Genomic DNA, 25,111 nt, shown 5'->3' with positions numbered 1-25,111 from the left:
ATTAACATGGTAAGAGGGTGTCCAGTCAGGAGAAAGAAGAATGTTCCACAGATTCATTTTGTTCTATTTAACTTTTACCCCATGTGTATTTATTATATTTATTGTCAAAAGCAAATACTATTTCTAAAGGGGTTACTTTTCTGTCCGGTCTTAAATGTTTCATTCATTCTACAAGGCAGAAAATTTTTAATATCAGGTGGCTCAGTTCAATAAGCAGTGGATGAGAAGCTCTGTTACACTGTAAGTGACTTCAGACCTTGTGCATTATTCAATACAGAAGGAAGTTCAGGCTCAGGACAGGGTGGAGATGAACGTGGAGAACATGAAAGGTCAAAGTTCAGGGAGATGAACCTCAAGGCAAACCCAACATTTTATCTCATTTTCATATTATTTTGTTCAGATCTGGGATTGTGAGAACAACCCTATAAATTGTTTGGAATGCATGGAATAGTGCAGGGGTCGGGAACCTATGGCTTGTGAGCCAGATGTGGCTCTTTTGATGGCTGCATCTGTCTTGCAGAGAAATCTTTAATAAAAAAAAATAACGTTAAAAATATAAAACATTCTCATGTATTACAATCCATTCATTTCCTACCGCTCATGTTCATGGTTGTGGGTAGCTGGAGCCAATCATAGCTGTCCTCTGGGACAACACCAAATTTTTATTGGATAACGCATAACGTACACAAGTCGTTGTATGGCCCTTACAGAATTACACTTTAAAATATGTGGTGTTCATGGCTCTCTCAGCCAAAAAGGTTCCCGACCCCTGGAATATTGGGTGTTAAAATAAAACTCTGGTTGGTCGTCTGTTCTTTTATTCAGTCAACAAACACACCACTTGTGTCTGGGGCTCCTGGTGCTAAGGATCCCTGAGAGAGGAGAAGCAGGAGATGTCTGGGAAAAGCCATTCGATTATTTATTGAACCACCACTTAGAGTGCTCCCTGCATCCAGACGCTTTTCTAGGCACAACCCACGAAGGCGGAATGGCATCCTGTCCACGTGCCTACAGAGCAGGCAGGAAGAGCGGACATTTACTGACTGCTTTCCGTGTGCCAGGCACTACGCTAAACATGCTGTAAATATGAACTCAGTCCTCATAATCACCCATGAAGTGGGTACTGCCATCGGCCCCACTTTACATCTGAAGCACAGGGAGGTCAAGTAACTTACCTCACCTCGCCCAGCCACTGGGTGGTGAACTCAGTTTGAACCAGCATGGCACTTGCCAGAAGGGGTAAGACTCAGGCAGAGCCTTCACAGCGGCTGAGCAGGAACTTGTCAGTGCTACAGAGCAGAGGTAGAGCTTTGTTCTGCAGGAGAAAGGATTGCTTGTGCACAGGTACAGAGGTGGGCCACCAGCTATTCTCTTTCTCCCAGCAATACTGCTGACGAGTAAAGTCCAAGTGTGATTAAGGGAACCAGCTGACAGATTCAAGAATACACACTGGGTTTTTTAGACATCTGAAGGGTAACATCAGGGTGGCTGTCTCTCCCCTTTTGTTGAACTCTTTTAATGTACTTTCAATCCTTGTTGGTCCAGGAGGCTGGGGCACGAGGGACTTTGAAGATGGGGGCGGGAAAGGAAGATAAGGAATGGCAAAAGAAAGATCACAAGGGGGAGGAACGTTTTCAGAAAGGAGCAGCTTTTTCCACCCTTCCTCCCCAGCCCCCAGTCGGGCCTCTCCTCGAACTTCCACGGGACCGACCCTGTATGAAACCCATGCCTATGCCTAACCACAGATTCAGCCCCCTGCCCAGGGTCGAATCCCACAGCAAACTCAGTCTCTCCACGAAAAGGAAGGTCTGTCTTGGCATCACCATTCTTTGTGTCGTGCTGGCGGTCACCGCAGTGATGGTCGTAGTCCTGCGGGCCCAGGCGCCCAAGCACAAGGAGTGGAACGAGGCGGGCTCCACGTCCCATTTTTCCGAGATCGTCCTGGGACGGTGCTACACCTACACTCAAGTCCTGCGGCCTGAGCTGAGGTGAGTGGGCGGCGCGGGGTGGGGGGCGCGGCGGGGGCGCACGGTGGCTACTCGGAAGGGCGGACTTTGAGGGCACCGCGCGGTGGTTACGGAGCGCGACAGGTTCGGCGGGTACTGCTAGCGGGGCGCACCGCGGCCGGGCGCGGTAGCTTCTGCGCTCAGCAGTCTCGACAGCATGGCGCGCCGGGTAGCTGTCCGAATTGCCAAAACAAAGCAGGTCCTGTTTCTGGACAGTTGAGAGCCCCTGGGCAGCGCTGCGGTCCGAGTACCCGACTGCGCTGCGGGCAGCGGTGCCCTGGAGCGCGCCGAAGAGAGGGCAGGGCCAGCTGTCCGCAACTCTCTGGGCAAGGCGCCTCCTAACCCTCAGCCGCCCTGGATGCTCACGGCCTCGCTGTGGGGACCAGATGTTTTGCGGACACGCGCAGAGGTGGAGTGGGATTTGATGGAGATTTCTACTTTGCACTGGGTTTCCGTTCACCGTTTCTGACTGAAAGTGCCCCAGCGGTTACAGAGGACACCTGCTTAAGTGGTTTGCGGAGCTTGAGGTGGAGGGATGCCGTCAGAGCCAGACTTCTGCACGAAGTTTCCTGAGTTTCACTCTCTAACAGAAAACAGCACCCGACTCCTCCTGCGCGTCTGACGTGGCCAGAAAACTCATTAACAAGACAAAACAAACATAAAAATTGAGCTGTAACTAACACGGTAGCGGGAATCAGCTTGATGAATCTGTCCAAACTCTGGGGACACCATCCACACCAGGCTGTGGGATCTTTCCAGATGGTTCCTCCCGCACCCTCCCTGCGAGTTACTGATCTCCCCCAGAAGGGACCCGCTGTCCTGAATGTCATCCCCAGGGTTTGGCTGCAGTTAGAGAACACATTTTTGAAGTTGTACATAAAGTAGATCGTGCTGGGAAGGAGAAAGCTGCTTCTCAGGCTGCTGAAAGCAGCAGGAAGAGCCGTGACTTTATGCTGTTTGAGACTGCACAATTTCAAGGCTAAAACACCTGCAGTTTCTAGACTGGGAGTTGTAAGATGCCCCTTCACCCCATCTCCATCTTCCAGCCTTTATGCTCTCAGCCTCCAAGCTCCTGGCCTCTCTGAGGGCTCAAGGGTGAGGCTCTGTAAGATTTGGGTCCAGGGACTCTTAGGGAAAATGTCAACTAGCCAGGTGAACTTTGGGTGACCTGGAGCCAAGGCAGTTCCCTAACTCTCCATGTAAACAATCTCAGTTGCTAGCTTACAGCTCCCTGAACCTTGGACTTCATGCCAGTTAGCCATCCCCCACTTACTCTTATCTGGACATTTCCTTGCTTGGTCATTAGTCACTACCTCCTCCATTGTTTGCCCTCACAAGTAACAGAAGTTTTCCCCTGCAGCCAGAAACACAGCCACTCTCAGTCCTGTAGAGGAGGGGGCTTTTCATCCTCTCGCTGTGGACGCCGCACGCCGCTAGGGTCAGTCTTATTCTTAATGCCATGAGGTGACTGAATAAGGCCCATCCACGTTATGGAGAGTAATTCGCTTTACTCAAAGCCCATTGTTTAAATGTTAATCTCATCTAGACAATACCTTCACAGAGACATTCAGATGTGTTTGACCTAATATTTGGGTACCATGGCCCAGCCAAGCTGACACATAAAATGAACCATCATACACATGTTTCAGGTTTTTGTTACGTAGCACCTCACTGCAGGTGCTACTCCCCTCTGGTGCCTATTGCTGCCGACTGGTCAGCACAGGGTCACTGGCTTGAGTGGGAAAGCTGTCTACAAAGTCTCAAATCTCACCAGCTTCAGCCTAGAAGTCATTAACATGAAAAGACCAACGTCTCAGGCTTGAACAAAGGAACAGTGGATTGGCCCAGCTCAAGGCACATACAAGAAGCAATCAACCTGACAGGATGGTGTGAAGTTGTCCAGTGGATAGAGCATTCAACTGGGTCCCAGAGGACCCCAGTTCGAAACCTTGAGATTGCTGGCTTGAGTGCGGGCTCACCAGCTTGAGCATGGGGTCACTGGCTGGAGTGTGGGATCATAAACATGACCCCCTGGTCACTGGCTTGAGATCAAAGGTCACTTCCTTGGAGCTCAAGATTGCTTGCTTGAGTAAGGGGTCACTTGGTCTGCTGTAGACCCCCAGTCAAGGCACATACGAGAAAGCAACCAATGAACAAATAAGGTACTACAACAAAGACTTGGTGCTTCTCATCTCCCTCCCTTCCTGTCTGTCTGTCTCTATCTGTCCCTCTCTCTGTTTCTGTCACACACACACACACAAAGAAATTAGTGCACATCTAAAGTGGAAACAACTACAAGTTCATGCTTCTCACCCTGTCTCTCAAAAAAAGAAAAATAGCTAGAATATCATTACAATACTTCACAGAATTAAGAGTATTTAATTCTTTAATCTTATCCAATGACCACCTTATGTTCAATTTTCCATGGTTTTCTTTAAAATGGGACAAGGAAAGAAGCACGAAAGCCCTGTAGAGGTTCCTGTATTATTCAGATGGGAGCTGATGTCATCTGGACAGTGATGGACGGTGGTGGAAATGCACAGAGAGAATGGAGTGGCCGTTTATTCAGCGACTCAGTTAAATAGGGGTCCAATAAGAGTATTTTTGCCATAAATAAATTTAGATGTGGTGAGAGTTTTTTGTTGTTGTTGTTGTTGTTTTTGTGTGTGTGTATGTGTGTCATTAAAGGAACCTCTTAGAAATGCCAGAAAATTACCAACACAAAGTTTTCTTTAAATAAAGGATGGTAAAAGAATGGATATAGATTTCTGAGAACAAAACTGGAAACTGAACGATAGATGAAATTAAAAAAGGATTTTGTGTGTGTGTTTAGATGTCTACATGTGTGTTTCAAATACTAAGTATTTGGAAGGAGTCAGAGTTTAAGTATGTGGAAGAAGAGGAGTGGTAAAATTCAAGAAATTTTGTAGGTAATCTGAGTGGTGGATAAGGGTTATATTTTTCAACAAAATATCACTGGTAAATATTCACTCTGGAACAAGGAAATGATAAAAACCTTCTTTTTTTTGAGAGAGAGAGAGGGGGGGGAGAGAGAGAGAGAGAGAGAGAGAGAGAAGGACAGACAGGAAGGAAGAGAGATGAGAAGCATCTTAGTTGTTCATTGATTGCTTTCTCATATGTGTCTTGACTGACAGATTTCAGTCAAGTCAGTGACCCCCTTACTGAAGCCAGTGACCCTGGGCGCAAGCCAGCGAACCCTGGGCTCAAGCCAGCAATCTTGGGCTTCAAGTTAGTGACCCTTGGGCTTTAAACCAGCGATTTTTGGGCTCAAGCCAGCAACCACGGAGTCATGTCTATGATCCCACACTCAAGCCAGTGACCCTACACTCAAGCTGGTGATCCTGCACTCAAACCATGAGCCCATGTTTAAGTTGGTGACCTTGGGGTTTCGAACCTGGGTCCTCTGTGTCCCATGCTATTGCTCTATCCACTATGCAACCGCCTGGTCAGACGAGAACCTTGTTTTAGAAGGCAATAAAGAAAGTAAAAACTGAGGTCATAAATCTGAAGAACAGATGGAACATGGAACAAAAGGATAACGTTCTGTTTCCTTTCAATGATTCTCATTTTTTTTTTCTAATTTTAAAAGTGAAACAGTGTAGGACACTGGGGGAAGTAAAAAAAAAAAAAAGAAAAAGGAAATAATACAGAATCACTTAACCGTGAAGTAGAATTCTAAATAGTGGGGAATGTCACAATATCAAAAAAAAGTAAAAAGATTCACAAAAGGAATCTATGTACCTGCTTAAAGTGATGGCCTCACCATACATAGTGTTATAGACATAATTCACATTTCTTCTACAACCTGACCTTTGATAATTTGCTAAGCTCAGTTTTTCACTTCCTACTGGAATGTAGCAAACATGATTCACCCACATGGTATGAAGTTATTTACATCTTTGGTGTTTGGATGTTTTAAAACAGTTATTAAAGCGTGACCTTACGGGACATTTGAAATTCCCCCAAGGCATATTGGACTTGGCCATGATCTGCATTTGCCTTGATATTGTTCAAATGTTTGTTTGTTTTTCCTGATTGGGACTATCAAGCAAATATAAAACCTTTTCTGCCTTTGACACCTCATGGTTTCAATATTCTGGAATTCATGATAAGGTTGGTTTCTTCATTATCTTGGTTCCTAGGAGTCAGAGTTTATTTATGAACTAACTCATCTAGAGCAGCAAAGTTAGCAATCATGAAAATGATTGGGAATTTTTCAATAGCAAAGAAAGACTGAAAACATGCAGTTATAATGGGGGAAATATTTAGAATCCCAAAGGAATGTTTGAGACTTAGATCAAAGTCTAATAGATCAATTGATCTCATTTTGGGGACTTGGTTTCATATTTTAATACTCTGAATATAATATTTTAAAGGTACCTTTGAACATATCAGTTTATGGCTGAGAACGGACTTCTGTTTTCTCCAGGTCTAGTCTTCCTCGTTCTTTCCACTCAAGGGAACTTTCTTCCTCCTGCATATTTCGTCTTCCCCAGTCAATATCTTCTCTTAGTTTTTCTACTTTAAAATAAAAAAAATGTTAATTTTGAAAATTGCTAACACATTAACATGCCCACAGAATATTACATGTATTTATTTATTCATTGTGTGTTAACAGACAAGTTTTTTTTTTACCATATTTGCTACATATTTTTTTTCTAGTTTATAAAGAAATAAAATGTTAGAGAAGAGAATCAAACTACCTTCCCCTCAATTTCTTTTTTTTTCTTTCTCCGAGGTAAATAATGATAGTTTTTTTCCCTGTATCTTTCCAGAAATGTTCTCTGAATACATATGTTTATATTCATGACCTCCACACATACTCCTCTCTTCTGTGTCTCCCTCCCCCCGCCCCCAATTACACATTACAGAACCTGCTGCATTGAAATCCTTGTGTGTTTAAGATGGAATCCTGGAAGTGGAATCGCTAATTTAAAGACTGTAATCACCATTTTAATTTAGAAAACATAGCCAATTTCTCTGTATGAGGTGATTCTTTAGCGGCAATGAGAGTTTCTATTTCCTCATAACTATGTTGTTTTGATATTTGAGGGAGAGATTTTCTGGCTTTCTGATTTTTATCAGTATGACAAAGGGAAATGTTATTGCAGTTTTATTTTAATTTGTCTTCATTTTGTGTTTTTCTCTATAGAATAAAATTTGCTTTTCCCAGTTAGATTCCTAATTCTCCACCTGGCGCTTCATAAGCACTGTGTAGTTATTGAACAACAAAATGGAAGTATAAAATAGATAGTGTGTCTTACTAATATAAATATACTTTATAAGTTCATGCTTATATCAGTAGGATATTATAGCAATGATAAATAGATTTTAATGAATATAAGAAATTGAAGTGAAAGGTTACAAGTGACTGTCACAAAATGATTTGGACCTCAACATTAAATTTTCTTTGCTAATTTTTTTCCTTTACAAGTTTAAGATAATTTCCATTCCAACAGATAATTAGTAAGAAACTGGCTTGCTTAATATTGTAAGAGAAGATGTATTCCGGCTTAAAATGGGGATGAGAGGAGGTAACATGTGAGCATAAATTCCAGGTATTGCATTCTTAGTGATACACTCATTAAGATATGTTTTTCCCAGGATGTTTCTCCAATTAAATTCACAAAATACATTATTAAGTGTAAAAGAAAAACCAACAATTTAGGATTCAATAATAAAAAGATAGGCATCGTATCTGCAAATGAAAACGGCTCCTGACACGACTTCCTTGGTGATAATTCAGACGGTCAGTTCTCAGTCTTCATACACCTTGACCAGGAAGAGCATCGGATACCATCAATCACGTCTTCCTGTCTAATGTACTTTCTTTAACCAGTGTCCAGTGTAAACCAATCATCTATTTTTATGTCCTGTATCCCTGGAAGTACCATTTCAGTCTTTGTAGGTTTCTTCTCCCAACCTTATGTTGGTCTCAAGACTCAGTTCTCGGTTATCTTGTTTTCTTTGTCTTTGGATGCTTTGGGTAGTTTCATGGCTTTATTTCTCCTGAACCTCAGGCTCATATACCCATCTGTTTATTCCACAGCATCACTTGCATATATATTATGAGAGACATTTAAACCTCTGGGTTTCCCGAATTGAATTCCTGATTAATGCCACCGCCACCCAACGCGTTCTTCCTCTCAGTTAACAACAACTCCATCCTTCCATTGACTCCGGTCCTCGCCCGCCTTGGAATTATCATTGACTCCTTAGTTCTCTAACATCTCACATCCAGTCCATTAGGAAATTCACAATGAATCTAGAACCTACCAGTTCTGACCATCGTCACTGCAACCACACTGGTCCAAATGACCATCAGCACCTGCCCAGATGACTGCTCTGCCTGCCTCAGTCCTTTCCCTCTTTCAGACCACACTCAACAACGCAACCAGAGAAGTCCTTTGTCATGTCAGTGACTTCCTATACCTCCTGTGACAGAAGTCTCCATGGCTCCACAGTTCACAGTTCACCACGAGTAGAGGACAGGTTCCTTACAGTGGCAAATGAGGTCCTGCTCAGGCTGCCATCCTTATCCTTCTGAGTCCATTTGCTCCCACTCTCCGCCTTGCTCACTCTGTTGCAGCCACACTGGCTTCTTTGGCATTCCTTGAACATGTTAGGCATCGGGGTTATGTAATGGCTGTCCCTTCTGCTCAGAATGCTGTTCCCTTAGCTGTCTGTATGACTGAGAACCACCCTTTTCCAAAACTTTTCTCAAATGTCGTCTACTGTCCACCCTATTTAATGCCAAACATTTCCACCCCCCCTCTGGATTGCTCTTGACACACTTATCCTACTCTATTGTTAGTTTTTTTTCCCATGGAACTTACATATATCTCTAGGGTACTTTATAACATATTTATTGTTTGTTTGAGCCTTGCCTTGATTGAATGTAAATTCCCACAAGGACAGGGATCTTTGTCTGCTTGTTTATTGGTATATCTTACATACGTATTAAAAAATGTGCTTAGAAAATACTAGAGTCTCAATAAATATTTTGCAGTTTAATGAGTTGATGAGCTGTAAGCTGTCCTTTGGCCTGAAGGGTCTTCTAATTTGAAGAAGGCTGAGAAAATCAGGAGTCTCGCTAATCACTCACCTCATCACAAGGTGGCAGTCTTGGCCCTCACTGCTGACTCCAGTAACCAAATTTGAGAAATAACTGAATGAACCTGCTTGTTATCTTTGGGCCAAGACAACCTGAGTTGTAATCACCCTCGAGATCTACATGCTTTAGAAACAAGGACTGAAGGTCTCTGAGCTCTCTCTGGCGAGCAGCCCAGTAATGGTGATGTCGCGTTATTGACGGGACTGAAGTACAATTACTGTGGGAAGGGTGTAGGTTTGGAGAGAGATTACAGCATGGCGTTATGATCCTGATGTAGGCTGACGGCGTACAGGATGGGTCTAGCCGCCAAGGATATCTGGTCCTTCACCATTGCCATAGCTGTCACAGCCTAAGGCTTTCTGTCCCATCCCTTCTTACCCCATTCACTGTACCTGTCATCTGGGAAAACCTGTGCCCTGTCCTGGTCTTCAACTTGTCATGTGACGTAGGGAAACGGCCACCCCTCCGGGGTCTGAGGTCCTCGTTTCTCTGAGGAGCAGCCTGCTGCAAAGGCTGGAGCTTGTCCTGACCCTGATGACTGGACTCTCCCAGTGGAAACCCACGTCGTTGCCCTGAGGGAGTGCTGGGCTTCCGTGCACGTGTTAACACACGTACACAAAGGAAGTTCCACCTGCTGTCTTCCCAGCATCCTGTACAATCTCCATCAGTTCCTCCTGGGCTGCCGGCCTTCTAGCCACCAGGAGATGTTTGAAGGGGACCTGCTGTTAGAATTTCTATTTCAGACATGTTTCTTCTAGTGGGGGGCCAGTTCAGAATTTTCCAGAGAGATTATTCAAACACAAATTCAAATGAGATCAAATCCATGCTTAAAAGCACTGAATGGCCGCCCACTGTAATTAGACTAAAATTTGCAATCTTTTTTTTTTGGTCCAAAAAGTCTAAGTGATCTCCCTCTGAATTTTTCCCTGAGTTCATTTCTCACCACACCGCCCCACCTTGGTTTCTTTACACTGCAATAATGCTGTTTGTCTCTTAGGTCCACCAAATCAGCCAGTTCTTCTCCATCTCAGGGCCTTTCTACGGGCAATACCCGTGGTCTGGAATGCACTTTTTCTCATCATTTAGCTGAAGCTTACACGATCTCTCAGGGAGAGAGTTCCTGACCAGCCTCCCCACAGCGGTCCGTCCTTCGGTTTCTGCTGTCACACAGCCCTGTCAATTTCCTGCATACTCACAGTCATCTGTGCTGATTTTGGTAACTTATCAGCTTGTCTCTGTTCTATCTGTCTCTAAGCAGAGGATGACCTCCATGCGGGCAGGGACTTTGTAGGGCAGAACGGTAATGCTCACCCATAAATGTGTTGTACAGATTAGGCGAGATTGTATATAGCAGGTTTGGGGAACCTTTTTGGCTGAGAGAGCCATGAACATCATATATTTTACAAAGTAATTCCATGAGAGCCATACAATATGTTTAACACTAAATACAAGTAAATGTGTGCATTTTATGTAAGACCAACACTTTTAAAGTACAATAAGTCTCTGAATTCTTTTTAATAATGTTGTTATGCTGTTCCTAACCAATGATGAATAAAGTACTTCTTATCATTAATGAGACTTCTGGTGCTGCATGGTTTTGCTGATGGCTTTGTAGTCTGGTTGATACATGGTGAGGTTAAGCTTCATGCAGGTGTTGAGACTTCCATTCGTTAAACGTGATTGTAAGTTGGTCTTAACGTTCTTTAGATGTGAGAGAGACTGCTCACATGCATACATAGAGCCAAACATGGTCAGTACAGCAATATTCACACACTGCAGTGTGTGGTATGTGATGGGAAGCGCGTTCCAAGTTTTGACAATCAGCTGGTCCGCGGGTTGAAGTTTTTTCATTTCTCCCCACTTGTGTTTGCTCGCCAACTCTGCTTGCTGTCATGCAAGTCTTTCCAAATCTTTATTCAGTGACTTGAGTTTATTCACCCACATGTCAGAGGCCTTCAGGTCAGCAGCTTGTAGCTCCAAATGTCTGACGGAGACACCGGGGATGTAACTTAGGTCGGTGCTGTCCACTGCACACTCGTGTGGATGGGTGATGAACTTAAAGAGACAAGTGATCTCACAAAATTCTCCAAAGTGCGCTTTGAATGACTGCAGGAGATTAGACGTGAAGCCTGCTAGCTGCTGGAGATCAAGATGTTGAGCAGGGTCACTTGCTGTGCATGCATCTTTAAACTCTCCCAGTTTTTCAAAGTATAGTAAATAACCTCTTTCAATGTCAGTGATGAAGAGGTCCAGCTTGTTTTCAAATGTAAACACTGCTTGTTGAAGGGATAAGACTGCATTTCCAACACCTTGCATTTTCACATTGAGCTGGTTCAGATGTTCAGTCATGTCCATGAGATAGTAGAACTTCAGAAGCCACTCAGTGTTAGCTAACTCAGGATGCTCGACATTTTCCATTTCAAGAAAAGTCCGGATTTCACTCAGACAAGCTGCAAAATGGCTGAGCACCTTCCCTTTTGACAACCAACCCACATTGCTGTGCAGAAGCAGACCAGGATAATTATTCCCAACTTCATCCAGCAGTGATTTAAACTGGCGATCGTTAAAAGCTTGGGCAACAATAAAGTTGACCACCCGAATGACCAGCGACATCACTTCACCAAGCTGCTTGCCACACATCTGAGCACAAAGTACCTCCTGATGTAGGATGCAGTGAAAACTTAGGATGGGTCTCTTTTCATGTTCATGAAAAAGTGCTACGAATCCTCTGTTTTTTCCCACCATGCACGGAGCACCATCACTACACACTGAAATAAGTTTATCCATTGGTAGATTTTTTTTTTTTTAGTGAAGTCAGTGAAAGACTTGAATAAATCCTCCCCTCTTGTTGTCTCTTTCATAGGAAAAACAGCAAGACTTTCCTCATGTAGTGTGTCACCGGCAGCATACCTTGCAATCACTCTGAACTGGGATAAATGGCTTACGTCTGTTGACTCATCCAAAGTGAGAGAAAAGAATGGTGCTGCATTTATGTCTTTCACTTGTGTTGCCTCAAATTGATTTGCCATCATGATGGTACGATCGTGAACAGTTCTTGCCAACAGAGGCACGTCTTTTATTCGTTTGATTATCTTGTCTTCATCCGAAAAGTCGACAAAAAGTTCATTGGCAACATCAAGCTTGAATGTTTTGGCATACTCCCCATCTGTGAATGGCTTTCTGTTTCTCACAATTGCTAAAGCACCAACAAAGCTAGCCGAATTCCAGTTACCTAGTTGGGTCCAAACACGGAGTTGCTGCTGACTAGCTTGCAATCTGCATAGTAGCTCTTGATATGCTTTCTTCCTGCTGTCCCCTGCTGGATATTTCTATGCAAATGTAGTATGGCGTGTGTCGAAGTGCTGCTTTATATTTCACCATTTCATCATTGCAATTTAACATTGCATATTAGACACACTGCAGAACCTGCTCTCTCCACAAAGGCGAATTCCTCTGTCCATGCATTCCTACTGAAAATTACGATACTCCTCATCTTTTTTTCTTTTAGCCATCTTCTTCATCAGAAGGGTTTGTGCAATTAGCTAGCTGGCTACTTGATTAAAAGAAGGGAAGTTCACTTCCTGATCTCACAATAACCCGTGTACATTTCGCATTATGCAATAAAAATTTGGTCTTGTCCTGGAGGACAGCTGTGATTGGCTCCAGCCACCTGCAACCATGAACATGAGTGGTAGGAAATGAATGGATTGTATGTAATACATGAGAATGTTTTATATTTTTAACATTATTAATATTTTTATTAAAGATTTGTCTGAGAGCCAGATGCAGCCATGAAAAGAGCCACATCTGGCTCGCGAGCCGTAGGTTCCCCACCCCTGATATATAGGGACTACGTGGTAATCAGTAAATACTTCCTACAGTAGAGTGCTTGGGGGAGGGGGTAATTATGCTTTAAGAAGATGTTTGCAATCCCATTATTCATGATTTATTTTATTTTTCATGTTTCATCTTACAGACATAAAAACTGCCAGAAGATATGGAAGGCGTTCATGAATGCATTCCTTTCCAAGGATCCCTGTGACTCTACAGAACAAGACTACCAGCCGCTGATGGAGCTGACCAATCAAAGCGTTCCCTGCCACAAGGTAACCGGGTCAGGTTCTTGTTTTGTCCACAGAGGCTGAAAGCCAGAGAGAAGCGGTCACAGGACGAAATGTTGACCAGGATGTGGTTGGAGAGGTGAGTCTGTGGGGCAAACAGGAGACTGAGATGTGATTGAGATTTAGGATGGGGGAGGGGAGTAAGAGAGAGAAACGGGAGCACACAAGCAGAGAAGGACTCTTGGTTAAAAATCAGGCAAAACAAACCTAACAGGAAAGCACTCCAACCCAAACAAATCCAGCCCAACCTCAGTAATTACAATGCCCTCCCCTGACCTCCGGTGATACAACAGCAACCACAACCACAACGACTCCTGCTTGCATTTGCCGTCCTGTGGGAGAAGCAGGGCAGTGACTCCGTGCCCATCCCCCAGAGAGAAGAGGGCACCCTGGGGAGTTTAGGGGACCAGCACCTCCTCAGGTTGGATGACCTTGAAAGTGACTGGTTGAAATGGCACAGGATTTGGAGCCAGACAGGCCTGGGTTCTAATACACTGATTATACTGGGAGAGTCTGTCCTGGAGTGAATCTTTTCTGAACTCTGCATGAAAGGGAAAATGCACCATGCCCCAAGTCACCCTTGTGAGGCCCTAAGTCAAGGGCAGCTCTTTGTCCCATCCGGAGAGACCTGGAGTTATCGTGGGGCCTCCGCTTCGTGCACAAACACAGGCCCTCACTGAAGAGAGGCCTGGTAATAAACTCCCGGGTGACACTGTGAGGGCCCTCCCTCTCGGGACCTTATACTTTACTCGCAGTGTCTCATTTAATCCTTTCCAATCCTTACAGTTTTTTTCGATTGTTCCTGTTACCATTTTACAGCCGGGGACAGTGGGGCTCTGCGAAGCCGTGGTTGTCCCAGGTCAGGCAGCTCGAAGCCGTGACGCCGGACTTCATGAACACACGTGACTCGGGGGCCCGGGCTTCCGACAACAGACCCATGGCCTCCGATTCAGAATGAGAACGTCTGTGGAGCTGAAGGGTGTACTGAAATTTGGTTTTTCGTGCCTTTGAGAGGCACCTTGGAAAAACTCACTAAATTTGCTCTTTTCTTCTTAGCTTTTTTCAGTGAGAGGGGAGGCAGTCTAGGGCTTGAGGTGGAGGCCATGGAGCCGTCCTCAGTTCCTGGGCCAACTCGCTTGAGCCAATTGAGCCATGCCTGTGGAAGAGTGACAGAGAGGGGTGGGGTGGAGAAGCAGATGGGCGCTTCTCTTGTGTGTCCTCCGCATACCTGCCGATGTTCTAGCCAACAGGCAAGAGCCTCTTTATCTTCTCATCTTTTTCCTTTTAAATTTTTGGGGGCAATTTGGGAGAGGAAGCAGGGGGTATAGAGCTCTTTAAGAAACAGAGAGAACTTCTCCAAAAAAAGAAGTAGCACGTAGGCAAAATTAATTTGCAAATAACTTTAGGAATTCTGTAACTTGCTAATGCCTCCTCCAGATGTGTTCCAATCTTGCATTTAATAAAGGATTTTGTTCAGTGGCTTTCAGAGGTTTTTTTTTACTTAAACCCAAAATAATAAGCTCATTTTACATTGTGACCTAGAACACACACACACACACACACCAACCATGCACTCAACAACACTCACTCCGACTATATGTGACTTACTCTGTTATCTGTTTGTCTTTCATTTAAAAGATGTGGATGTTTTCCCAGCTTACTAAGTTGATCTCAATAACAGCTTGTGTTTATTTGTTCTTAGACCGTCCTGTGGAGCAAATCCAGCGAGCTGGCACATCAGTACACAGGGATCCTGAGGGACATGTTCACGCTGGAGGACACGCTGCTGGGGTACATGGCTGACGGCCTCACGTGGTGCGGGGACAAGGGCTCCTCTGGTGAGGACCTGGGCCCGATGGGACTGTCCATCAATGTGCGGGATGAAGGGGCTCTGAGCTCGCCCAGGGGCCCAGAAAGATCAGTGTGGAGGACAGAGCCCCTGTACCCACCTGACGCCATCTATTCTTAGACCAGCTCATGTGCACACCTTTGCCACACCTTTTGCCACACCTCTGTGCCTTTGCACACGCGCTCTCTGCATGGAGCACCTTCCTCTGTCTCTGTCTGCAGGCTCTTCTCATCCTTCAAAATCAACTTCAACGTCCACCTTCCCAGCGGTGCTGCCAGCACCCGAACCGCAGCTGATCTGTCACCGGTTTATTCGATTATGTTGAATCACGTGGTCTCTGTGGGCAGGGCTTCTGTCTAATTGATCTCTCAGTCCCCAGAACTTAACACTGAGGTGTTTGTGCAGTCAGGTTCAATGGACAGAGGAAATGAGGCATAGGTATATGCATATACCATAAAAGATCATTCAGCCTTAAAAGAAAAAAAGCAACCCTGTCATTTCCATCGACACAGATGGATAGGAGGGGCATTTTGCTGAGTGAAATAAGCCGGACAGAGAAGGAAAATACTGCAAGATGTCCCTTATACGTAAAATCTAAAAATTTAAAACGAAATGAATGAACTCATAGAGAGAAAGTAGGAAAGAGTTTGCAGGCGCAGGGGTGGGTGAGACAGGGCCAGGCTGAAGGGCACACACTTTCACTGAGAAGATGAGTGAGGTCTGAGCTTGTGCACAGTGGTCCCCAACCCCTGGGCCGCAAACCAGTACTGGTCATGGGCCATTTGGTTCCGGTCCGCAGAGAAAGAATAAATAACTTACATTATTTCCGTTTTATTTATATTTAAGTCTGAACGATGTTTAATTTTTAAAAAATGACCAGATTCCCTCTGTTACATCCATCTAAGACTCACTCTTGACGCTTGTCTCGGTCACGTGATACATTTATCCATCCCACCCTAAAGGCCGGTCCGTGAAAATATTTTCTGACATTAAATCCGGCCGTGGCCAAAAAAAGGTTGGGGACCACTGCTCTAGCACACAGCACAGTGACTGTAGTGGACGCACAGTAGGAGCGTGACGGGAATGCTCTGAGAGTAGGACCCGTGTGCTCTCTCACAGACACACGCAAACACGAGAGGAATATGTGAGGTGGTGGGTGTGCTAATTATCCGCACATGGGGAAAACTTTTCACAATGAATATATGTGTATCAAATCATCACACTGTGCATCTTAAATATATATTTTACAATTTCATTTGCCAATGATATGTCAAAAAGAACTAAAAACTGCATTAAGGCAGTGAGTGTCCTTGGGAGAAATGACATGGAAATTAGGCACAGGCACGCACGCTCTGTGCTGCTGTGTCTCACGGGGCCTGAGCCTGTCTTGATGGGAGGGTGTGGAGACTCCGAGCCCTCTGAGCCCACCGTGTGGGGCTGAGGGAGGAGGGGAGCTGTCAACAGGAGAGGGTTGGCAGGAAGCAGAGGGGCCCAGTGTGGTCTCTGGTTTCTCCTGTACGGGGGATACTGTTGGGGTCTTGTCTATGTCTGATGAGCTTTCTGCAATTTCCCAGAAATGTGACTCAAAGCTGGTCACAGTGTTCCTGTGTGGGATGTGGAGGACAAGCTAAGGACTTGGATGGGACTCAGGGGCACTCAGTTAAATTGGGGCCCTAGACATTTCCATTCTAGACATGTCCATTCTCCAGCCTCCACCTTGGCAGTGATGCCATTGGAAAATGGCTCCACTGTAATTTAATAGGGAAGAACAGAGTTTAATTTATTCTTTTATTTTCCACGTTGATTATTTTCTATAAACTATGTTTTTTAGAAATGAACTATCAGTCTTGTCCACTTGTGGGGAAAAACTGCACAAGAAATGCCATTACTGTATTCTGGGCCATAGTATCCAAAAGGGTAAGTAACAAAGTGGCATTCTAGAATTTTGGAGACCAAAGCAGCAAGTGATCATCTAGTCCTGAGGTGGTCAACCTTTTATACCTACTGCCCACTTCTGTATCTCTGTCAGTAGTAATATTTTCTAACCACCTACTGGTTCCACAGTCATGGTGATTTATAAAGTAGCGAAGTAACTTTACTTTATAAAATTTATAAAGCAGAGTTACAGCAAGTTAAAGCATATAATAATAATGACTTACCAAGTACTTTATATCGGATTTTCGCTATTTGGCAGAATAGATCTTCATAAAACAACTTACTATAGTTAAATCTATCTTTTTATTTATACTTTGGTTGCTCCGCTACTGCCCACCATGAAAGCTGGAACGTCCACTAGTGGGCGGTAGGGACCAGGTTGACTACCACTGATCTAGTCAGTGGTTGGTTTGAACTCTTTCTGGGATTCTACTCTGAGGAATATGTTCCTGAGTACATCCCAGAGTTTTTCACAGAGACTTTTAGGGCAGCATGGAGGGCCCGGGGCTGCGGCTGGAGAATCCTTGCTCTTACCCAGTGTTTGGCTCTGGCGTCCAGGAATCTGCTGCTTGGTTTGCCCTCCGGCCCCGGCGTTGCACAGTCTGTGATTCCTGGAGGAGTCCTAGTAAGCTGCAAGTGCAGCCCACTCCCTGTGAGCAGGCCCGGCCCTCAGGTCTGCTCATGGATTAACATCTTTCATCCTCACAGGTGCCCCTGAAGTAGGCACTGTGCTGGCACAGAGATAGATGTACAGGTGACAGAGCGGGCTGCAGGGAAGTACGCAGCCTGCTGGGTGTGCGCAGTGCACGGCGGTCAGGGAGCCGGTCCCACGCTGTCCCTCAGCAGTCCGCAGTCCCGGCTGGGAAATACTCACCGTCTTCCTCGCCCCCTTCTGTTCCTGACTTCAGTCTAAGCTGCCATTGTGTGTTTTAATTTTTCTTATAAGTCACTACTATGCACACAAGTGGACCTGGGATAAAGAAAAACAGGAAAGTAAAGAAGGAAGAAAGGAGGAAAGGAAACGAGGGAGAAAGTGAATCTGTACCAATTGTCCCGTATTAAATGTAGACACTGAGGAGCAGGGGCAAGTGCACATTTCAGACACGTCCTGGGCCGGGTCCTTATCTTCGTCATCCTAGTTAGTCCTCGCAGTGGGTGCTGACGGAAGGTTGTGATGAAATGAAGACTCAGAGGTTAAGGGACTTATCCAACGAGAGAGAGCCCAACCCACCCTAAAGAGATTCAGGTAAAGCCTGGTGGAATCAAGATAATAGCCTGCTAAGGGCCATAAAGAGACCATTCCAACTCAGACAAAGCTTTAACCTCCATCTGACCTTCAGAGTCCTCATTTGTCACGTGGGAGTGAAACTAATGCTTGTCCCATAGGACTACCACAATGTTTAAACAAGACACCACTGTCCCGTTCAGTAAGAATGCATTTCTTTAGCAAATACTTGTTGGGCACATACTAAGTGCTGCAAAAAATCAGAGGGACAGTATAGTTTTATGTTTGTTTTGTTTTGTTATAGAGAAAAGTTTTTGCTCTTTCTGAGAAATGTGTCTATTTTATCACTCTATGATATGTTCTGGGACCGTGCAGTTGACATAAACTTTTAAAGCCAAGCCACATTTTACATGGCGAGCACCTGCATGTGTTCCCCATACCCTCCTGGGTCGTAGGAGCTCAGGTGTGGTGATGGCAGGTGCACCCTACCATCGAGAGCTATGCCGGGACCAAACCTTTGTCTTGGCCAAATGCTCGCTCATGGATGTATGCAGACAGCCTTCTTTTATCAGACTAGATCCTGTGTTTTTCTGACCAGAGAGGCAGTGCCTCTTGGGTTTGAATCCCATTCCACTTTGTTGCTTTCAAATGTCCTCGGGGTAAATGGACCCAGTACTTCCTTCGCAGGGCTGTTGAAGATCACATAGTATTGCAGGCTCAGGGCTTGGCACCCAGTCAGCTCTTGGCTGAGTTAGCTCCTGTGAGTGATACTTTTAGGGCCTCTGTCCTCTGCTCATCACTCCCTGTAGAAAGACAGAGGCCACATTGGATTTTCCCCATCCTTTTTCATATTGTTCATGGTGTTTTATCACCTGCAGACAGACTAAAGGCCAGGTTTCTAAGCAAAGCATTCATGGCCCTCCATGAACTAAGCTTTCCAACCTCAGAGACTGCCCTAGTTTCCCCTAAACACCAGTCAGTGTTCTCCTGCGCCCCTTGGCCTTCTGTTCGTGGCTCGCTCAGCCTGTACCAGGGGAATCCTTCCCGCTCTTGAGCTTGTGTTGCCCTCTGCTGTGTTCACTCTGTTTCTTTCCTCACCTGCATCACGGAGGGTTTGGGCTTCTTGCTTCCTCTTTCCCTTCCTTCCTCCCTTCACAGGTTTCCAGGGGCGCCCACTCTGCCACGTGTTCGTGTCCAGGCCCCAGGGCTGAGTGGCAGCAGGACAGCCGGGCTCACTGCCCTCAGGGAGCTCTCGTGTTGGTGGCCACACCCGCAGGAAGCTCATCCTCCCTGTGAGATGGCCGGACAGAGTGAGAAGGGGACCTGGGCTGGTCCCCATGGACGGGCGTCCTGGCGGAAACATGTAGATTCCGTTGTTCTGTTCACTGTGTCTTCTCCAGCGCCTAGCAAAGGGTCTAGCTGAATGTCTACTTGCTTAATATTCCTTTCCTTCCTTCCTTCCTTCCTTCCTTCCTTCCTTCCTTCCTTCCTTCCTTCCTTCCTTCCTTCCTTCCTCCCTCCCTCCCTCCCTCCCTCCCTCCCTCCCTCCCTCCCTTCCTCCCTTCCTCCCTCCCTCCTTCCCTCCCTCTCTTCTTTCCTTCCTTCCATTTCTCCTTATGTCTGTGCAGGCCTCAGTATCCCTTTTGTGGTGTCCCCATTTCCCTTACCCCTGAATCCTCTGTCCTGCGCCCTACATTAAATGTGCGGTGTCTACAGTTTATGACACTAAAGAAGCCCCTTCATCTCCCTCCCCCAGCGATGCTCCTCTTCCTCGTCTGCACGCTGACTTCTGAGCAGCGGTTGAGTAGCAGTGCTGTTGAGCTTCCTTGTGCAGACACAGGGCAGAGCACCTGCTTCCAGAACTCTCCTGTGAAGCGGAGCCTCCAGGGTTTGTGCTGGAAGCTCATCCTCCCGGCGGCCTGAGCTGGAACCACACAGTCTGTCCCCTCCCCCAGCTCGTGCTGAGAGCTGCTTTGGGGGCCGCCGCTGGGGTGTGTTCATGAAGTTTGCATGCTGATTGATTGTGGGCTTTCTTTTTATTTTAAGTTTGTGGAAAATGCCTGTGGTGAGGTCCAGGTGGTGCTCAATGGGTCCATCAGTAACACCTTTGATAAAAACAGGTACCTATTTCTCTGTGTTCTATTTGTAAGCGTTAGCTAGCCTCCATTGTGTATTTTGTCTACGAATACATATATTTCTTATGTTTAGGAACAGTACTGCAAATCTGTGCTAAGAAAGGTAAATCTTTTGTATTCCATGGAGAGATTTGTCTTTCTAAGTGAATGTTTTGTCTGTTTTCTCTGTTGCTTATAATCCTTTAAGGGTCCTTATGGTCCCACACTGTGTCTAGCTCTGTCTAGACTTTTCGAGGCCTGGAGGCATTTTCTCAGCTCTGGCCTCCATTACACTCCGTGATGCCTGTTTCCTGCCTTTGTTCAGGTTCTCGCCCCTCCTATATCCTGCTCCCTCCCCCCTTCTGTCTGTATAAATCTTCACCATCACAAAGGTCTGTCTTAGGACCTGTCTCTCCTCGGTGAACACGTGAGTCCCAGTCCAGCACTACAGCTGCTATGGGGACAGCAGGACCTGTGCTGGCTCTTGACCTTCATTATCTCTTTGCAGGTGTTGTCAGCAGTTTAGTGGAAGTGGGACTGCTGAGGCCCTCACGTTTGGCATATGTGATTTTAGGCAAGGCACTTAACCTCTACTTTGTTAAAAAGTTTTATTTAGTGATTCGCGGAGAGAGAAGAGAGAGGAGAATGGGGTGAGAAGTTTCAACTCATAGTTGCTTCTCTTTAGCTGTTCATTGATTGGTTGTCATATACTTCTTTACCTGGCAAGTCCAGAATTTCAAAGGGGCAACCTCAGTGTTCCAGATTGACGCTTTATCCACCGCACCCCCACAGGCCAGGCAGGGCCCCTGACCTCTCTGAGTCCTTTAGTGAGCACGTGCAGGGTGGTGGGTATTGAAGATTGAGAGAAAGTGTGACAGATGCTGAGCTCTGTGCCTGAGAAAGAGAAAGTGCTCAGTGAGTCTCAGGTATTCTCCTCTCATTTAATCCACTCCCCTGGCCACACCAATGCCTTCCGTCTCTGCTGCCTTCTGTGCTCAGTGTTTGCCACAAGGATGACCTTTTCCATCCTGGTTCCTCAGTCCTTCCCTGGGCAGGGCAGGACCGAGAGGAAGGAACAGTCAAGGTGCCCCAAATTAAATTTCCTTCTGTCTTGTTTTTATATCTAACTCTATGAAGAATCACATGTCTTTTTGTCTTCCTCTTTCGACCTCAACCTTGTGGGCTTTGGGTTGAAGGTGCTAACATTGTGGATTTCATAATCTGGTGGGAGGGACCTAAGTACCTGCTGTGGAGTGGCAGGTGTGAGAGGCCAATGGGGAAGAGCTCAGCGTGGGGTCAGAGCAGGACACAGGGTTGGGCAGAGTACTGTCCCACTTGCTGAGCATGTGGGTCCCCTGGGCTTGCCAGACTGCAGAGGGTGGCTCAGTGGGGAGTGGGGACTCTGGGGCTGCCATTCCATGAGCCCCCAGCCAATGTCGTTATGTTGGTCCAAAGGCCCACTCTTGGACAAACAAGTACTTAAACGATCAACATCAAGGTACAATTAAGAATCTTCTTTTGAGAATCTTATTCAGTGAGGGTCACGCTGAATGAGTAGAGATGGTGTCAGTTTCAGAGGGTGGGTTCTACCCCTTTTCAAAAGAGGCTGGGTGCCTGAACGACTTAGTTTGGTGCTGACAATGTTTCCTCTCTGTTCGATTTTAGCACATTTGGACTTGTAGAAATCCACCACTTGAATCCCCTGAGGGTTCCAAAATTACAAGCCTGGGTGATGCATGACCTTGACGGAGCACACAGGTACGTGTTCCTACCTCGCACCCATATGTTCTTAGGGTCACTGTAGGAGAGTCCACAAGAGAACCCACAGTCACAAGAATGCAGCGAGGAAAGACTGGCTCAGGAAATGAGTAGGGTCTTACTCTACATTCAGCCCATCCCAACGGTCTATCAATTGTACTTCCCAAGTAGGTATCCACCTAGGGCACACCTTCTGCTTTCCTGATGCCCTATGAATCCTTAGAAGTGACCTGTGCTCCCCCCCCCTTATTCCAGCCTTAGTGCAAGGACTGCTACCTAGCACATAGACTGACTCAGAGAATAATTGCACGACCCTGTAATGATAACACTTTCTCCTTTCTTTCCCAGTCACTCCTGCTCGAGTCCCTCCATAAATGATCTGAAATTGATTTTAAACAGAAGGAATATTACATTCACCTGCCAGGATGACTACTGGTAACCAATCAATCAATCAATTTGTTGTTGTTGTTCTTTTTCTTTTTTTTTTTTAGGTGATAGGAGGGGAGATAGAGAGGCAGACGCTTGCATCAGCCTTGACCAGGATCCACCCAGCAACCCTGTATGGGGCCAGTGCTTGAGCACTGAGCTATTTTCAGTGACTGAGACTGATGTGCTCCAGAGGAGCCATCCTCAGCTCCCAGGGCCGCACTCAGACCAACTGAACCACTTGTTGCAGGAGGAGAAGAGAGAGGGAATGAGGAAAGGAAGGTGGGGAGAAGCAGATGGTCACTACCCCCATGTGCTCTGACTTGATATCATAATTTGGACGTCCATATGCCAGGCCGATGCTCTATCCACTGAGCAACTAGCCAGAGTCGATTTGTTCTTGAAGAAGAAATAGCCATGTCTCCATCTGCAGCCATTTTCCCTTGGGTCCTGATGGTGATCTGGGATGGTGACCTATGGAGATCTCTGTTCGCTCTCCTTCCCACCCACTGCCTGACCCAGAGGTGCTCCCAGCCAGTGGCCTTCTGAAGAAAATATGAGGGTCCTTTCTCAGGGTGCTGCTTCTTGGTCATCAGCGACATTCATAGCCCCTATCTCTGCCCTGTTAGAGCCAGACATTCATTTCCACCCCACGTCTGAGCATCAGACAGTTCTCCTCAGTATTTACTCTGTGGGTCAAATGAAACTACAACGGGCCCCCTTTATGTCATTCAGTCCTGGGTGCCTGGCTCTTTCTCCATGCTGTCCTGCAGGGGAGGAAACTGAACCGTGGATGACTTAACCTCTCGATCCCCTTCTTTGCTTTCTTGTCACAGGCCCATCAAGCTGCTTCAGTGTGTGAAGAGTTCTGAGCACGCGCTCTGCAGTTCTGCAGCGTGAGCACCTGCACGGAGGTTTCAGGTCTGCGAGCCCTCAGCGACCTGGCTGTGACGCAGGGACGCGCTGGAGGGGACCTGAGGGCCTGGGGGACCCTCCGTCATCATGTCAGCATCGGAAATGGGAGCTTTTCCCCCCAGAGTCTTTATAATATTTTGAGCTACTGACACAGTTTTTATTTTCATTGAAAAGATTATTATGTAACAGAATGGCAATTTTTTTCTTAACCTGTTTTTTAAAAAATTTTATGAGTTGAGGCCCTGGACAGTTTGCTCAGTGGTAGAGTGTCGGCCTGGCATGCAGAAGTCCCGGGTTTGATTCCCGGCCAGGGCACACAGGAGAAGCACCCATCTGCTTCTCCACTTCTCCCGCTGTCCTTCCTCTCTGTCTCTCTCTTCCCCTCCCGCAGCCAAGGCTCCATTGGAGCAAGGATGGCCCTGGTGCTGGGGATGGCTCCGTGGCTTCTGCCTCAGGCACTAGAGTGACTCTGGTCGCAACAGAAGTGACACCCTGGATGGGCAGAGCATCGCCTCCTGGTGGGTGTGCAGGGTGGATCCTGGTCGGGTGCATGCGGGAGTCTGTCTGACTGCCTCCCTGTTTCCAGCTTCAGAAAAATACAAAAAAAAAAAATTGTGAGTTGATTTGAGCCAAACTGACATATGCTGATAGCTAGAATTTAAATGCTCTCTTACGTTATCTCATTTTAATGTTCACATGATACTTCTGTGTTGTCTATATGTTGTCAGCACCCTTCCATTGAAGAATGAGCACATCGAGTTCTCTTATTGGAACACGCTAGTAAAGATAGGCAGATGCCCACGGTCTTCAGAAAATGTTACATTTCCAGATGAATCACTGCGCCCCAGATATATTTCTGTGCCCTTTCTACAGATAACATTGGGAAACAAAATTTTTGTTGCATCCACAAAAACACTTGTTCTTACCTAATTCAAGTGTGCTGATCTCAAATCTGGCATTACTTTTTCTCTGTAAGCTACAGTTTTTTTTGCAATTCAGGATTTTATGTTTTCACCTGATTGTAAAATTATCAACATTTAGTTTAACATAATGAAATAGAATGTCTTCTTGGGCATCATCTTTGTGAAAATATAATAATTTATATAATGCAGTAAATACAATAAAAGATATGATTGCATCAGAAGTTGTCTACAATTTCAAAATAGAACATATTAAAACACTTATTTTAATCATAAAATTTGCGCAAAACTTATTTAAATTCTATTCAGGAAAAAATTGCGTTTGTAGCTCTTGTGTTTGTGTACTTGTTGAGGATGATCTTGTTTGATGCCCCAGCAGTAGTCTGCTCATCACTAACAGTTCCAAGATTTTTGGGAAACTTATCAAGGTGACTGTTCAGGAAGTGAATCATAACACTCATGTTACATTGAATGTCACGGACAGCCAACAGCACCCTTTGAACCAGAAGTTCATAGTTTTCTGCTTTTTTGTTGCCAAGGAAGTTCTTTGTAACTGCCACAAAACACTGCCATGCTGCTTTCTCCTCCTTATTCATCTTCCTGGCAAATTTTTCGTCACGTATGAGGGTTAGAGTTGGAGGTCCATCGAATACACCTGCTTTTATCTTCTTGAAAGTCAAGGCAGGAAAAGCAGAAATAATATGTTG

At 45.7% G+C, this 25,111-nt stretch overlaps 2 protein-coding genes across 2 annotated transcripts in view; both read left to right on the top strand.

Annotated features, from left to right (window-relative positions):
* Positions 1-25,111, top strand: part of LOC136337601 (ADP-ribosyl cyclase/cyclic ADP-ribose hydrolase 1-like) — a 135,328-nt gene that overhangs the window by 68,913 nt on the left and 41,304 nt on the right. The window lies entirely within an intron of this gene.
* LOC136337600 (ADP-ribosyl cyclase/cyclic ADP-ribose hydrolase 1-like) lies at positions 1,307-24,747 on the top strand. Its single transcript, XM_066279032.1, has 8 exons — positions 1,307-1,988; positions 13,118-13,247; positions 14,965-15,100; positions 16,943-17,028; positions 20,318-20,391; positions 22,051-22,143; positions 22,492-22,578; positions 23,406-24,747. The coding sequence occupies exons 1-8, from the start codon at positions 1,519-1,521 to the stop codon at positions 23,467-23,469; spliced, it is 1,140 nt and encodes a 379-aa protein (XP_066135129.1). The 5' UTR covers positions 1,307-1,518; the 3' UTR covers positions 23,470-24,747.

The sequence above is a fragment of the Saccopteryx bilineata genome, chromosome 5, assembly GCF_036850765.1.
Source record: "Saccopteryx bilineata isolate mSacBil1 chromosome 5, mSacBil1_pri_phased_curated, whole genome shotgun sequence".
Taxonomy (NCBI): Eukaryota; Metazoa; Chordata; class Mammalia; order Chiroptera; family Emballonuridae; genus Saccopteryx; species Saccopteryx bilineata.
This window is presented reverse-complemented; position numbering and strand designations above follow the sequence as displayed.

Bases quoted from the DNA above. Each gene is read 5' to 3' on its own strand.
- LOC136337600 (XM_066279032.1), top strand. From the start codon at position 1,519: ATGTACTTTCAATCCTTGTTGGTCCAGGAGGCTGGGGCACGAGGGACT. The intron at 1,989-13,117 runs GTGAGTGGGCGG...TTCATCTTACAG, and splicing joins GTCCTGCGGCCTGAGCTGAG to ACATAAAAACTGCCAGAAGA. The intron at 22,579-23,405 runs GTAACCAATCAA...TTCTTGTCACAG, and splicing joins ACCTGCCAGGATGACTACTG to GCCCATCAAGCTGCTTCAGT.